The sequence below is a fragment of the Cucumis melo genome, chromosome 7, assembly GCF_025177605.1.
Source record: "Cucumis melo cultivar AY chromosome 7, USDA_Cmelo_AY_1.0, whole genome shotgun sequence".
NCBI classification, from domain to species: Eukaryota; Viridiplantae; Streptophyta; class Magnoliopsida; order Cucurbitales; family Cucurbitaceae; genus Cucumis; species Cucumis melo.
In genome coordinates, this window is record NC_066863.1 from 28,705,588 (window position 1) to 28,721,584 (window position 15,997).

Here is a 15,997-nt window from a genome sequence, read left to right on the forward strand (position 1 = left end):
CATTTTGGTATTAAAATAAATAAAAAAAAAACACACCTTTTTTTTTAATCATAATTTTGTCTTTGAATTTTAAAGATAAGTCTATGATTTGGTGAAAGTAAATTTCTTTGACCTCATCTTTTCTTTTTCATTCAACCATTTATCGATTTCTCACACTTCACCTCATTCGTAGGTTAGTCTCTCACATTTCTTACTCCATTGACCTCTCCGATTATCTCTTCCATCAATTTCTTTAAAGCAAAACATCCAAAGTAGGAAAATTAGAAGTACATCAAATTTGAAATTGAACTGAATCGAACATTTTTTAAAAGTGAATTATACACCATGGTTTAATTTCAAAACCGAATTAAATGTTGAACACTCCTATCCAGTAGATTAAAAAACTTGTATTTTCAAGATTCGGTACAAAAAAAAATTATGCTAGAAACTAGAATGGTAATTTTTTGAAATAATACTTTGTGTCAAAAATAAAATGGGGAATGGAGGATTAACAAAAGAGGATATTATTTATTAAAAAAATGAATAGAGGGATAGAGATGGGGGAGAGAAAACATAGAGAAGTGTTAGAGATCGGAGTGACGCAAACATTTTTTCTTTTCTCTTTTTACCGTTAATTTGTCCTTTTTCCGTTAAGTGCGCACGTTAGAAAAGAAGATGCAAAATGGCAATGGCAATGGCAATGGCAATGGCAGCCCATCGAAAACCCCCACTCTCTTCTTTCTCTCTCTACTTCTCTGCTTTCTCACGCATCCTCCAAAAAAAAGACTCCAAATCATCAAACCCCTCGTATTTTGTCCTCTGTAAAAACCCCCCAAAAATCCAAACTTCAACACACAAAACTCTTCCCCCCCTCAGTCCTCTTTCACTCTCTCACTCACTTTTTCAATTGTCAGGCGTAGAAGAAGAAGAAGAACAACAACAACAACTTCCCATAACACCCTTTTCGTCTTTTTTCCATTTCATTCTCTGATTCATTCTTTAGTTCATTCACTCACACCTTCTGCTTTTCTGGGTTCCGTTTCGATTCCCCTTTTTCGGTGATGTTACTACTCGACTTTGGTCATTCTTCTTTCTTGGACTCACTAATTTCCATTTCGCTTTTGCATCGTCTCTGCTTTTGCTTCCTACCGACGCTCATTTCCGGAATGCTCTCTTTCGCGTTTTGATCTAAATCTAACAGATCTGACGCGTCGGTGATGTCGGTGCCTGCGGCTTCCTTCACCGCAGGTATGTTTGTTTTAGCTGTTTCTCTGCGTTTCCTATCTGGGCTTGATGGGGTTTGAATGGTCTTTTCTTGTGACATTTGGTGGCTGTCAATGTGAAGATTGTGATTTGGTCAGTTTGGGATTTTGAATCTTATATGATTTGTTAGGTAGGGAGAAAACGTCGGTGGGTATTGGATGAAATATAAGGCTTCAGATGGAAATTAGGAAACTGGTGATGCGAAATTGATTCACCTCTGTTTGAGTTTATGTGCTTGACTGATGATCAGCCTGGCTTTCGTTTTTTCTTGAGCTAGTGCTGTGACATCACGCTTGCCGACACCTTCTTCGCTGACCTTTGTTCCACTTCGGATATCCATTTCTGTAGTTTTCAAGTGATGAACGTTATAAGGATGGCAAATTGTTGTAATCCTTTATCCTATTCTATTCAAGTGGTAGACTCTATGAACATTAAGTGCTGAGTGTTCTCCAGAAATAGTAGATATGAGAATCCTGGTACTGAAACGTGAAACCTTTCCTGGAAGTTAGGGTTGCAGCAAAAAAGGATTCATAGGAAAGGGCAAACGTTTTTAACTATTTGTATGGTTTCACCATTTTGTTGATAATTTCAGAAAATACTAGACATAGAAATTTGCTACCCTAACTCTTTTATATAAATTTTGAAATTTAATTTAAGACGATCCAAAAGGAGGATTCCTTATGCTCTGCCCCTACTGGTAATGAATATGTGAGCTACGTGAAACATGGCTTTGCAGGATCAGATTTCTTTTAGTATGCACGGTTAGATAGCTGCTATATGTACCTTCTTTAGTAATTTTCCCAAGGCCCTTTAGAAGCCTAAGGTAGCATACTTAGAAGGAGACACTATACATACTATTTATGTCGACACATATTTCAGCGTACGAAACCTTGATTTGTAGGTTATAATGCAGGTATATTGGAACATGTCTCTTTCCGGTTTCCAAAACAGTTGATTTTATTGTGGTTTGTGATTACTGTAACCAATGCTGATGTTGCCGATGTTGCCAACATACCACCAACGCCTTTGGTTGCACCTGCTACTCGCGATATCCCTCTACCTGTGAAATTGCCTCTTCACCAACATCACCACCGGAAATATATGTCAGGACTAGCACCTTCATCTCCTCCCTATTTTGGGCATCTTATCACTTCTGGTCACCCACCCACAAGTTCAAATTTTTCCAAACCACTGATGAAAAGTGGACCAGCTCCTCCTGATGATAGGCTTGAAAACATTGCTCCCATACAATCCACTGCTGGTGCTATTCCCTCCGGCTTAGCTCAGCCACCACTTTCCCCTATTGCAGCAGGTTCTTCCCTTTTTTTCTGATATTTTCTTTCTTGCAGTTGTCTTTGGATTAAAACTGAGCTACGTAGATTAATTTTATTTGTTGACATGTTTGCTTATTTGAGTCTTGCTTCTGGTTTTATTCATCATTTAGCAGACTGTTGCAAACCTGACATGGTGCTAAAACGAGGAAGTGGTGATGATTGCCATTGTGTGTATCCCATAAAAATTGATCTCCTCCTCTTAAACATATCACAGAATCCTAATTGGAAACTTTTTCTCGAAGAGTTAGCTTCTGAACTTGGTTTACGAGTCTCTCAGATTGAGCTGATAAACTTTTATGTACTTAGTTTATCGAGGTTAAATATCTCAATGGACATTACTCCCCACACTGGGATCAGCTTTTCTGCAGCTGACGCATCTGCAATAAACTCTTCACTTACAATGCATAAAGTTCGTCTGGATCCTACGCTGGTTGGCGATTACAGTCTTCTCAATATTACCTGGTTTAAGCCTCCTCCTCCTTCTCAAGGTACATCCAATATTTCAAACAGTTATATAGCAGTGCATGACACGAAGGACATTATTACTGTAGCTCTTGGTTTTGTAGAACTTGTTATTCGCTAGTTTACGTCTTGTTTAGAATTTGATTTGCAGTGATCTATATTGTAGATGGAGAATTAGTACTGTGCATTCTGTTTTTGGGAGACTACCTAGATTTGTATTTCTTGTTTTTCATATTATGTATCTTTAAATGCATGTTATTATGTGTCTTAAGTTGAGCTTTAGTCTCTTTTCATCCTATTAATGAAAAGTAATCATTTCCTTTCAAAAAGCAGGAAAAAAAAAAAATGCACGCTAGAGGAAGTTGATAATTTTACCCACTCTCTTGGTCCTGAAAGCTTATGCTGTACAAAATAAGTTCTTAATTCAAAGTCATGCTATAAAAAAAAGCTCTGAAATTCTGAGTGTTATTGCAGTACACAAAGACTATAAATTAGTAATGTATGAATACTTATAAAAAGAAAGTGGTGTATGAATAATTGAGGAATTAGGCTACCCCGTGCTTAAAATGCTGTTGCTGATGTCTGTAGTTGCAATTGTTTTCAAGCTACTGTGTTGTTACTATATCTTCATTTGTTCTACAGCTCCTATAGCTTCTGCATCACCTGTAGCAGCTCCAGCATATCATTTTCCAGCCTCTACATCACCGAATTCTCCTAGTAAAGGACGCCATTCTAATCTGACACTTCTTCTTGGCATTGGCGCTGGTTTTTTGTTCATTGCCATTCTATTTGTGTTGATAATTTGCTTATGCACATCTCATTGTGGAAAGACTGAAGCACCTCCATTAGTAATTGGTATGTGTGTAAAATTATGAATGATTGTGCCCTTTAATTTCTTCCCTTTCTGTATAGTTTATACCCAGCCTTTGAAAAGCATCTCTGTCACCACCTTGAACCTACGGACAACTAAAGTTAATTCATTTTGTGATAAAAACAAGACCATCGATGAATTAAGCTGTGGTTTTGACAACATTATATACAATTTTTGCTCCTCTATCCTCAAAAAACTAATACGTGGTTCTGAATTCTATACAGTGAATATAGGACACCATCTATGTTATTGTTTCCACAATTCCATATATTTTTTTTTATAATTTCTTTTTACTTCTATGTCAACCTTATTTTCACCCGTTCTTCTAACATCTCAGAAAAACCAAGGGTTGAGGACAAAGTGCCTGTGGCAGGATCTTTCCCTCATCCATCAAGTATGAGATTTTTAACTTATGAAGAGCTTAAAGAAGCAACTAATAACTTTGAAGCAGCCAGTATTCTGGGGGAGGGTGGATTTGGCAGGGTTTTTAAGGGTGTCTTAAGTGACGGCACAGCTGTTGCAATCAAGAGGCTTACAAGTGGAGGCCAACAAGGTGACAAGGAGTTTCTGGTCGAGGTTGAGATGCTTAGCCGATTGCATCATCGAAATCTTGTTAAACTTGTTGGCTACTACAGTAATCGCGACTCTTCACAAAATCTGCTGTGCTATGAACTTGTTCCAAATGGAAGCTTGGAGGCCTGGCTCCACGGTATCCATTACCTCTTTTTACTAAGTGGACCAGTATTTGGAGAAACTTTAAATGAAGGCAATTTAATTGAGCTTAAACGATTTTTAGAAAAATATGTTTACAAGTTAAAATTTTTCCCCAGGTCCTTTGGGTGTTAATTGTCCTTTGGATTGGGACACTAGGATGAAGATTGCACTGGATGCTGCCCGAGGGCTCGCTTACCTTCACGAAGACTCGCAACCATGTGTGATACACAGAGACTTTAAGGCGTCAAATATATTGCTTGAGAACAACTTCCATGCTAAAGTTGCTGACTTTGGTCTTGCTAAACAAGCTCCGGAAGGCAGGGCTAATTACCTTTCTACTCGTGTGATGGGCACGTTTGGGTTTGTCGCATTCCCCTTCTCAAAGTTGTCAATGTTTATATATTGAATTTTGGGAATTGATGGAATGCAATTTAATTGCACAGATATGTCGCCCCTGAGTATGCAATGACTGGCCATTTACTTGTTAAAAGTGATGTTTATAGCTACGGAGTTGTACTTCTCGAGTTGCTTACTGGCAGGAAACCTGTAGATATGTCACAACCATCTGGACAGGAGAATCTGGTCACATGGGTGCGTTTTCATGGAGCAATTCCTATTCTTCTCATTGTTCGATGTTGATAAATCTGCATGCAGAACTTGCTGTATGTTTACAAAATTAGTGTATGTTTACAATATATTTATTCATTTCAGGCGAGGCCGATTTTGAGAGACAAGGATCGGTTAGAAGAACTTGCTGACCCACGACTCGGAGGAAAGTATCCGAAGGAAGATTTTGTGCGGGTGTGTACCATTGCTGCAGCCTGTGTTGCTCCTGAGGCTGGCCAACGTCCAACTATGGGTGAAGTTGTACAGTCTCTTAAAATGGTGCAACGCGTTACAGAATACCAAGACTCCATCGTACCATCCTCCAACAATCGAACCAATCTTAGACAGTCGTCCACAACTTTCGAGTCTGATGGATCCTCTTCAATGTTCTCTTCTGGTCCTTATTCTGGTTTAAGTGCTTTTGACAATGACAATGTATCTCGGACAGCAATTTTCTCCGAAGATCTTCATGAGGGAAGATGAAAGTTTCAAAGCAAGGCAACTTGGAATCTCCCGTTGAGTCGGTAGAATCCCCTGCCATCTCTACCCCTCCTTTTTCTTTTTTTCTTTTTTCTTTCTTTTTGGTTTTGCATCATATTTAGAGAAGAGGGGGTAGGTAACGTTGAAAGAACATGGTGGTGTAATCTTTTTGGGGACTTTGTAATGGTGAATGGTGGGAGAAGGAAGGGGGTGTTAAATTTCTTCAGACTTTCTGCTGGTCATTGTGGAGAAGTGCTGTTTCAATTTTCCCATGGCAGTGTTGTTTATTCTCATTGTGGTTCATAGATTTTGTAAATATATGCTCTTGTAGCCCCTTTTATGGGGAATGGCCTTGAAAGGACTTTTGCTTATTATCCCTCCTCTTTTATTTACTATTTCCATGAAAATTTATGCCACAATGCAAAAATAAATCTAAATAGTCAAATGTAAACAAGAATATTGAAAAAAATGGAAATCTACAAATACAAAGAACTTAAAAAAATAGTCAATCATGTATCATTGATTGAGACATTTTTGTATTTTTTATCGTAGATTTTTGGGCTTATTCTGTTTTCAAAATTCTTTAAATATTTTGTTCATATCTTTAAAAAAAAGCCTATTCAAAAGCTTGATTTCCTTAAAAAAATGACTTGTTTTTTTTAAATTACACTTAAAAATATATTTTTTTAACACACCAAAAATTGAATATTATGATTTCAAAAATCTAGAAATTGTTGTTTTATAGGCTCAAACAACTCAAAAGTTGCCTCCAACTTGGGCATGTTCTCACGTACTCTCGGTAAGGGTTAACTTCATTCCATTTGGGATAGAAGATATATCCCATCTATTTTACAACTTTGGTTTTTCACTATATAAATTAGAAAAGATTGTGGACGTTTAGATTTTAATAGTTTGAGATTGAGATATCTTCCAAATACTCAATTCGGAATAAGAGTCTCGTTGGCAAAAGTACTTGAGATTGATATACTCCAATAATGTTTATCTACATATAAAAATTTATAATGAATAAGACATCCAAGAGTTACCATTATTTACATTGAAGGCAAACATTGCAATATTGAGTTTGACGAACTTTAGCCTATTCTTAATGTGTTAACAACGAATTGAATCCTTGTGTAAGTTATAATTCCAAATATAATGCTTGTTTGAAGCATCCCTTTATATAAACAAAAATTATGATACATTATAGTTAGATTATTGATACATTCTAGAAAAAATCTGCAAATGATATATTAGGAAATAAAGAAGTAATAGAGATAGGAATTTGAAAAATGTAGCCTTTGATTTTGGGTATTTTAGTTCTGAAAGAATGGATGGATATCCAACAGAATTTCTAAAAATGGTTGTTGTTAATGTTAAAAATAGTAAGAAGGGAGAGAGAGAGAGAGAGAGAGAGAGAGGAAATTGTGGTGGAAATGCAATAAGAAAATTTCAGAGCAAAAGAAAATTAGGCTTAGCTATTTGTAGGAGTTAGTTGAATCGAGCTTCAATGGCTGTTGTTGTTGTTCATCTTCTACAAAGCCCATCTCTTCCATCATCATTTCCCTCCACAATCTCATTCATCTCCCCTTTCTTTTCACCTTTCTCATCTTCTCTTGTTCTCTGGAGGAAGAGAACAGCAGAATAAAAATGGAGCTCATCAATAATAATATCAATAATGTCTTCCTCCTCCTCGCTTTCTCTTCTGTCTTCTTCTCTGCCATTGCCATTTGTGTCCCTCTCAACATCAACATCACCGACGTTGAATCCACTGCCATTCCTCCACTTCTTGAACAAACCGTTTCCCCTCAAGTTGCCCCTGATCAGTCACCGCCGGCCGTTACCACCGTTTCGCAGCCACCAGAGGCAACCTCACCACAAACATCGACGTCTGATCAATCTTCCTCTAACGAAATATCTGATGAAGAAGACTCAGGACTACTTGGTTTGGACTATTTGCATTCGGATGGTTTGATATCGACGGCAGCATCGACTGTGAAGACGAATCTGGTGGAGATTTGCGATGTGACGAGCAATCCTCAACTATGTAAAACTTCGATTTCATCTCACATCGAGGGAACGAAAGTGGATCCAGCTTCAGCACTGAAAACAGAGATTGAGGAATCGATTAAAGAGGTAACGAAAGCAATTGCAACATTGAATTCACTTCGTAAAGATTCATCAGCATCGGAGACAGAAATCGCTTGTTACGATACTTGCCTGGAGAATTTCGATATGGCTATTGAAGATCTAAAAGCTGGAGTGGAATCGATCGATGCACGCGATGCTGGTAGAATGGAGAGTGTTTTGACGGCTGTACTGACTGATCTGACGACTTGCGATGATACTTTTGCAGAGATGGGAGTGGATTCTCCATTGGATAATCTTAGCACGAAGATGAGCAAATACGCCAGTAACTGCTTGGCCATTTCGAAATTGCTTCTGTAAAAACCGACTGAACCGGAGGCGAGTTGGAGAAGATGATTAATTCTATTGATGGATTTATATATGCCAATTCTTATTCTTCTTCTTCTTCTTCTTCTTCTTCTTCTTCTTCTTCTTCTTCTTCTTCTTCTTCTTCTTCAATTCATCAAAGTGTTCATATGGAGAAGAGTAATCGAAAAGTATTCGTTCATTCTCTCCGATGAATAAATTTTGTAAAGTGTTTCGATGGCAAATTGGCAATGACAAAACAAAAAGATAATATCTTAATTTATTATTCTAATCTTCATTTTTTATTCTTTCCTCTATACTTCGCTTCTCTCTATCATACTTTCACGGTCAGTCAAATTCTTTTCAAATTTACTAAGAAATTGCACTCTTTAATTACAACATAAACCATAATGTATATATTTACTATTTATTTTATACTTTAAAATTTAATAAAATTTCCATTTCTATTTTATGCCAATTCTTCACCTCCATGTTTGATATTTTGGCTTGGCCATTGGTTTGAGGATCATAAGGAGTGGCCACTAAATGATGTTGTTATGTCTTACTTTCTTAAACCTATAAAAGAGTTTCTCAAGGATTTCTGAAACCATGGAAGAATTGTTAGCTTTGGTGGGAATTGTTTCCACCCAATACATAATTCATAGCTAGAAAGAAGAATATACATATATAACCGCAAGAGAAAGAAAAATGGTCCCATTAAGTTAATGCCCTAAACATTCAAATCCAATCCTTCACAAAACACAATATAATGCAATGACAACCATTAGATTCGTAGTTCAAACCCTCATCCCTTTATACTAACAACTATTGGATTCATGGTTCAAACCTTCACTCCTTTATATCTAAAAAAAATCAGACATTTATCAATTGGTTTTGAGATGAAATCTCAGGTATACAACTTCAGAACTTAAAAGATTCAAATGAATATTCAATTGAGATTCGAGATCGAGATCGGTGAAACGAAATGAAAAATGGATGTGTATTAAGGATAGGTCTGTTATTACTTGGTTTGACGGCAAGGTATTCTTCATCATTTCTGATGAAAGTCGTTAATGGGCCAATTGGGTGCATACATAACGATGAAGCCCGACCCATTAAATTCACATGGGTTGCGGCCCTGGACTTGTCGGGCTCGGGGTTTGTGAAAGCGAAGTGGCTGTGTGAGAAGTTTCCGAAGAAGAGATATTCACGGAGGTCACTGCCAACAAATTACTTGCTTGACCCATCTTCTTCTCCTTCACCATCTTCGCCGTCGTTGGTTTCTTCCAGCGGATAAGGCCTCTCCGACTTTCCTCCCAACTCACGCCTCCTCCTAATTCTCCGCCACTTTCACTTTCTCCTGTGATATTTCCCAACCTTTACCTGCAAAAATGGCCCATACTTTCGCCTACACATCTGCCTCGTCTTTCCGATTAAACTCTCTCGTTTCTGTTCCAAATTCTAGCTCTTCTTCTGACTCCCAGAAGTTCTTTCTTCCACTGGAGCCTTTTCACTCGAGGTATCTCTTCTGGGTTGTCTTCGTTTTTTTGTGTTTATATGCAATGTTGGTTCAATTGGGGTTTTAGTAGTATTTGGGTAGTTCGTTTGAATGGCAAGGATTGTGAATGTGTGGGGTAGTTGGTTATATTGTGATGAATTGCCTAAATTGGTGTATTTCTTTGTTTAACTTTGAAATTGAATGCTTTTGATGTCCAGATTGATTTTGGGTATTTGGAGATTACTAGTGTCAAGTGCACGCCCTAGGTGTTTTTTGATGGTTCTGATATTGGGAAATTTTGGTTTGGTTTGGTTTTAACCTCAATTTTTTACACTCCTGGGGATAGACTTACTCAACTTCCGTTCTTTTGTTCTTGATAATCTTATTTTCTGTTGCATAAGTTTAGTATTCTTTTGTATGTCTATTATTTCTAATCGTAGTAGCACCGGGTAATTTTCCCACTATTTCCAGGAAACTAGGAAAATTAGTTGGAGGTGGAAGGAACCTCAAGAATTCTCCAGTAAAAGCCATGTACTCGGGGGAGTTTTCATCAATGGATAGGAATTCTCGCCAAGGAATTTGGTCTATAAGGTACACAAATTGATTAACTAGCAGTTTTGCATACGTTGTTTTGGGGCCAAAGATCAGCTACAATCATTATCAGTTATTGAAATACTAAACATGGAAATGGTTTGAATTCTGTTCTGTATAATTCACAGGGATGATGTGCAAGTTCCATCTTCACCATACTTCCCTGTTTACGCACAAGGGCAAGGCCCTCCTCCAATGGTGCAAGAACGCTTCCAAAGTGTTATAAGCCAGCTTTTTCAATATGTAAGGGTGTAGGTTTGTGTTAATTATTTCCTTGACACAGGCTTTATGTTGCACTTGTAGGTTGTTATCATCATCTGTTGATACTTTTGTTTGCTTTTGGATTAGAGAATTATTCGTTGTGGTGGAGCTGTTGATGATGATATGGCAAACATCATTGTTGCTCAACTTCTATACCTTGATGCTGTTGATCCCAATAAGGTTCTCTTTCTTTGCTCTCAATTCATTTTAAGAAAGTAGTTCATATATAGTTCATCAGGTTTTCTGTATAACTAACTGATTGACATAATTTTTTGGTATGCTTAACAGGATATTGTGATGTATGTAAATTCCCCTGGTGGATCAGTTACAGCTGGTAATATTGAAACCGGAAACCATATCAGTGATTATTTGTTTTGTTGGAAACTGGGACGGGCTTTATCTTTTAATTACTGATTAACATGGATTTATGTAGGTATGGCCATTTTTGATACTATGAGACATATTAGACCCGACGTTTCTACTGTCTGCGTTGGATTAGCAGCCAGGTACAATATTCATTGTATCAGTACTTTTTAAACTGATTTATTCTTCTTTTCTTCATTTATTTCCATTTTGTTTACGATTTAACATGGCATTGCCGAACTGTGTTGGGAAGAATTATTATCAAAACTAGTGGCATGACTTCTTCTTGGTTCCAGTCATCATTTTATCCTATAATGGACTAGTTATATGGCCTGCATATTGCGTATAATTTTGTAAAGCCTGGAGCCTTCATTATTGTTTTCCCACAATGCTTCTAAGTTTGGCGCTGATGCCAACTCCAACATAGACTCAGTTTTTCTGGTGCACTTGAATGAATAGCTCAGGAGAGATAGGGTTGGAGTATGAATGACTAGGAGGAGTTTTCCTAACCTATAGCTGTTGTATGCGACTTCTCCCTCTTATTTTTAGTTAAGAATTTGTTCTTACATTGGATTTTCTGTTTGTTCTATTATTAACAGTATGGGAGCTTTCCTGCTTAGCGCTGGAACTAAAGGTACAAGTTAGACTGTTAACATCTTTTGAATTTTATTTTTGTAGGTTTCTTAAATTAAATATTTCTCTTTTAAAAAATAAATGAAGTTTTTTGCTGTGTGTTAAGTCTGCATCTTCTTGTTTATTTCTTAAGGAAAAAGATACAGTTTGCCAAATTCAAGGATAATGATCCATCAGCCTCTCGGTGGTGCTCAGGGTGGACAGACTGACATTGATATTCAGGTATCCCTATAAATCCTCTTGGTTGGTAAATAGATTATAGCGAGGGAGTGTATAAAGAAAGATTAGCCAAAGAAAAATGTGCGTCGAGAGGGAACATAGGGAAAATTTTGTAGGTATAAAGTTGTTGAGAGAAGGCATATATGTAGAAGAAGCTAGGGAGAGGATTTCTATGGGGACAAATTAATAAGTTAATGAGATAGTTTAGGTGTTGGAAAAGACTGGTAAAAGAGTGTATAGAGTGAAATAAGTAAGAGTAAAGAGAATTCAGTGAGAGGAAGTGTTTGAATTCTATATTTTTGGAGATGGAGATAAATGATAGGAAGTGTGTTTGGGTCACCTTAAGCCGCTCAAGTGACCTCACAATTAGCTCTTCAACATTTGATTGTTTAAAAAGTGTGCAAGAATTTAAAACCTTTGGGTTTGAATCTTCAACCTATAGTTGTTCGGTTGTTCCACTCTGTTTAAAGCTAAGAAATTTCAACTGGCACCACTTGTTACTCATACCTCACAAAGTCATGATGCTCAAAATTGATCGTGCCTCCAACTTGTTCAACTGGAGGATTTTTGGCAGATGTTTTTGACCCTCTGGGTCGATTGATTAACAATTTCATCAATCTGGCAATGTTGCAATTGATCCACACTAGCCCAGTCAAATTATTTGAGCTGGGTATCATTTGGTAATCCTTCACGAAAATGAAAATTTTCATTTTCCTTGAACAAAATTTTCAGTAGGAAAATTAGGATTGCTTTTCCATCAACGATTATGGTAGGAATGTGCTATTGCCTTAGATTTCAATTTTGTCCTTGTTAATTTCAAGCATTTTCAACTTAGTCCCTAAATTCTTACTTGGTTGTCAGGCAAATGAAATGTTGCATCATAAAGCAAATCTTAACGGGTATCTTTCATACCACACCGGTCAAAGTCTTGAGAAGATTAACCAGGATACGGATCGGGATTTCTTTATGAGTGCTAAAGAAGCTAAAGACTATGGACTCATAGATGGAGTTATAATGAATCCTCTCAAAGCTCTCCAACCTTTAGCAGCAGCAGCTTCCACTGAAGACAAGCCGGATGCTTAAATTTTATCCTGCCGTGCAACCGATTAGATATTCTTGTAGATTTAAAAGTGAAAATCATCGTAGTGTATGCAGATTTTGACCATTAACAAACATGGCTTCCATGCTCTCATCGTAGCTTAAGCTTGAGAAATCTTGAAATGCCCATTGAATTACTGCTGTTTCCTTATACCACCAAGATATTATTATTTTATTGAAACGTTCATTAAAGCTACTGCCCTGATTAAAAGAAATTTCCTCTCTGGTTGGTTGGGATGACATGAATGATACTGGCCTAACACTAGTCAATATTTGATTGATTATTGTGAAAAGATCCCGCCGACCCTATAAAAAAAAAGGGCATTATTGTGTAGTCACTTTCTTATTTGTGGGTTAATATGTGTTAGGTTTCATTGAGAATTTCTAATGCATTCAGTAGCTTTCCATATACGTTGCAGGGAGGTGAACTTGGTTGTTTCTGAAATTTTAGTGATTTTTTTATTCAATGGAGTTGTTACATTATGGATATGTTTCTTAAGAAATTTGGTACCGAAGTAGCATTATTAGTCATTATTGATGATGTTTTCCATTTTGTATCTTTCTTTCCTTGAAAAATGGGGAAATCTGATGATGTTTCTAGCGTGTGTTTGAAGTGAAAGAATGAAGAAAGTATTATTTTTACTACTGCTCCCCCCAAAAGTAATTTGAAGTGTTTTTGGTGGTAGTCAAGTGTACTTTAGTTATGCCAAATACTACTTTCCCTTAAAATTTATCATACTTTTTAGCTTTTGAAATAAAGGCTAAAAAGCACTAGGTGCCTTGCCTTTGTAAGAAAATAAAGATACTTGTAGGGTTTTGGCCCTTATGGTTGCCGGGAAAGTACTTCCAAATTCCTCTAAAGAGTGTAAACTCAAAGGAGACAGGTGATTCATTAGCATATAACTTTAATTAAATAAACGAGACTTTGTTAAAGTGCCTATATATGTTATTATTTTAATTTGATTTTGAAATTTTTTGTGGGATAAAGATGTGTGTATTTTTTGTCATTTGAAATTCGAGATGGACGAACTTTAGACTTTTAGACTTTAAGGTTGATAGTCTAAGTTTATGTAGATCGAGTGAAAACCAAGTTAGATCTAGCTTAATATCATGTCTTCATTATTTCATTTTTATTGTAAAAAAATTGAATATAATCTTTTACTTTGTTTGATATGAAAAGGAATAACCTTTTGGAGTGAGATAAACTATAAATTATATTTTGAAGGACAAAAGATATGATTGTTCATTTAAATATATCTTTACTATTAGATCGTGATGTTTTATATTTATATTAAAATCACAACAAATAAAACATTAATTCGTCTTATAACTATTTCAGCTTGAATTATTGTAATGAGGCAAAATAATGTGGCTGTCAATTCAAATATATTTTCACTGATTGATTGTGATATTGTATATAGTTTTGTGATATTTTATTGACACGGAAAGATATGTCACATTTCATCATGTAACCACTTCAACATGAATAGTTTAAACGGAAAAAAAGGTATGATTATATACTCATCGAATATATGTCTTTAGTTAAATTGTTATGTTTCATATTTATAGTTTAGATTGTTGTGTACACAAAAGCTTAAACCACATCGTCATGCAATCATTTTTATGCTGTTGCAATGAGATCAGAAACGACGATATAATATGACATCTCTGCTAATAGAACTTGATGCTTCATATCTATGGTCCAAATTAAATTTGTACACAAAAGAATAAACTACTTTAGCACAATCACATTAACTTGAATAGTTATAACATATCACAAGATAAAAATTATCAAAAGATATAATAGGTTTTCATGGAATTATGGTTAAAGATAGCAAATCACTCTCTATTATTTAAGTTTGAACGTAGAGAATACTAATAAGAACAATAATATTAATTTATGAAAACGTTTTTAATTTACAAAAATAGGTGAAAGATTTTATGTGTAAATTGATTTATTTTAGGCACGTAAAGCATGAAGAATTCGGGAATATAAAATGTTGAATAGCTTTTGATTACTATGATTATGGTTAACAGTTTGCAATTATTTAATAAATTGATGCTTTCCTAACTTTTGCAAATTGAAAATGAAAGTAGTGAAAATGAAATAATTTTGCTTCATATATGTAAAGTTTTGAGTCATTTGATTTTATTGGCTTGAAAAAAGCTAATGGGAGAGTTTTACAAAGTGTTCTTTTATACCATTTCACTATCAAAATGGATCTTTCAATATTTACTATTAACCACAAGATGTTTTTTTCTCCTCCACATAATAATTCCTAAAAAGCAATTTATGCTTACCTTTATATAAATTACCCTTCTTCTCATATAATCATCTTTCATCATTATTGGTAAAATATTAATAATTTATTTATAATTACACAAAACAAAAAATAAAAAGGTAAAAGGTTGAGTTATAGTAGTTTGTGTTTGTAAAGTAAATTATTTAAGTTTGGGTTATAATAATATGAATTTGATGTATAAAGTATTTTAGTTTGATAAGAGTAAAAAAACGATAAACGTAAAATAATTAAAATTGTACTAAATCGATAACAAAGAACAGGTTTTGAAGTATTGTTGATAGGAGTTAATTGAAATTGGAAGGATGAAAACTATTTGAAAGCTTCCTCAAAAGAATAATTAATATGGGCAGAATAAAGGACAGCCCTTGAAGTTAAAGGTAGTTTAGGATTATGCATATATACAATATATATATATATATATATATATATATATATATATATATAGGTACACAAAGTACAAAGTGGACTTTGGTTTGGGTTGGCTGACCTTCACCTATTTCTTTTTCTTCAACAAAATTAAAGAAAAAAAAAAGTAAAAAAGAAAAAGAATAAAAAAAATAATAAAAGAAAAAAGATAATGGTAGAAAAAAATTAAAGTTATTTTCGAATACAATAAAATAAATCAAAATATTTATGAATATATTAACATATTGTAGTCTGTCATGATATGCAATTTTTTTTTTGGTGGAAAAACCATGTATTTTAGTACAATTTTAGGTGGAGGAATTTGAATCTGAAACCTTTTGTCCTGTTACTAGATGTCTAAGCTCAGATTAGCGACCACGAATAGTTGCTATATGTGTTTATCATGGTCTGGTATGGACAATCAAAGATTTATCATGATATTTTTCTATAGTTCTTTAATTGGTTTTTAAACTTTTAGTTTTGT

At 35.2% G+C, this 15,997-nt stretch overlaps 3 protein-coding genes across 6 annotated transcripts; all 3 read left to right on the top strand.

Annotated features, from left to right (window-relative positions):
* The first annotated feature begins 549 nt into the window (after window positions 1-549).
* Window positions 550-6,083, top strand: LOC103494725 (proline-rich receptor-like protein kinase PERK3). Of its 4 annotated transcripts, none has more exons than XM_008456056.3 (8): window positions 550-1,227; window positions 2,156-2,554; window positions 2,690-3,064; window positions 3,681-3,893; window positions 4,247-4,618; window positions 4,740-4,983; window positions 5,067-5,214; window positions 5,335-6,083. In XM_008456056.3, the coding sequence occupies exons 1-8, from the start codon at window positions 1,197-1,199 to the stop codon at window positions 5,710-5,712; spliced, it is 2,160 nt and encodes a 719-aa protein (XP_008454278.1). In that variant the 5' UTR covers window positions 550-1,196; the 3' UTR covers window positions 5,713-6,083. The 4 variants fall into 4 exon arrangements, with proteins under 4 accessions (XP_008454278.1, XP_050943392.1, XP_050943393.1 ...); XM_051087435.1 differs by having other exon boundaries at window positions 667-1,227; window positions 2,144-2,554; window positions 2,687-3,064; XM_051087436.1 differs by having other exon boundaries at window positions 667-1,227; window positions 2,144-2,554.
* A 591-nt stretch (window positions 6,084-6,674) lies between these two features.
* LOC103494726 (pectinesterase inhibitor 1) lies at window positions 6,675-8,434 on the top strand. The gene has a single exon (XM_008456058.3). It carries the CDS (start codon window positions 7,360-7,362, stop codon window positions 8,155-8,157), a length of 798 nt encoding a protein of 265 aa, XP_008454280.2. The 5' UTR covers window positions 6,675-7,359; the 3' UTR covers window positions 8,158-8,434.
* Window positions 8,435-9,245: 811 nt separating this feature from the next.
* Window positions 9,246-13,020, top strand: LOC103494727 (ATP-dependent Clp protease proteolytic subunit 5, chloroplastic). Its single transcript, XM_008456059.3, has 9 exons — window positions 9,246-9,661; window positions 10,112-10,231; window positions 10,360-10,474; window positions 10,580-10,672; window positions 10,781-10,826; window positions 10,926-10,998; window positions 11,455-11,489; window positions 11,622-11,710; window positions 12,569-13,020. Exons 1-9 carry the CDS (start codon window positions 9,534-9,536, stop codon window positions 12,788-12,790), a joined length of 921 nt encoding a protein of 306 aa, XP_008454281.1. The 5' UTR covers window positions 9,246-9,533; the 3' UTR covers window positions 12,791-13,020.
* The last annotated feature ends 2,977 nt before the right edge of the window (window positions 13,021-15,997 follow it).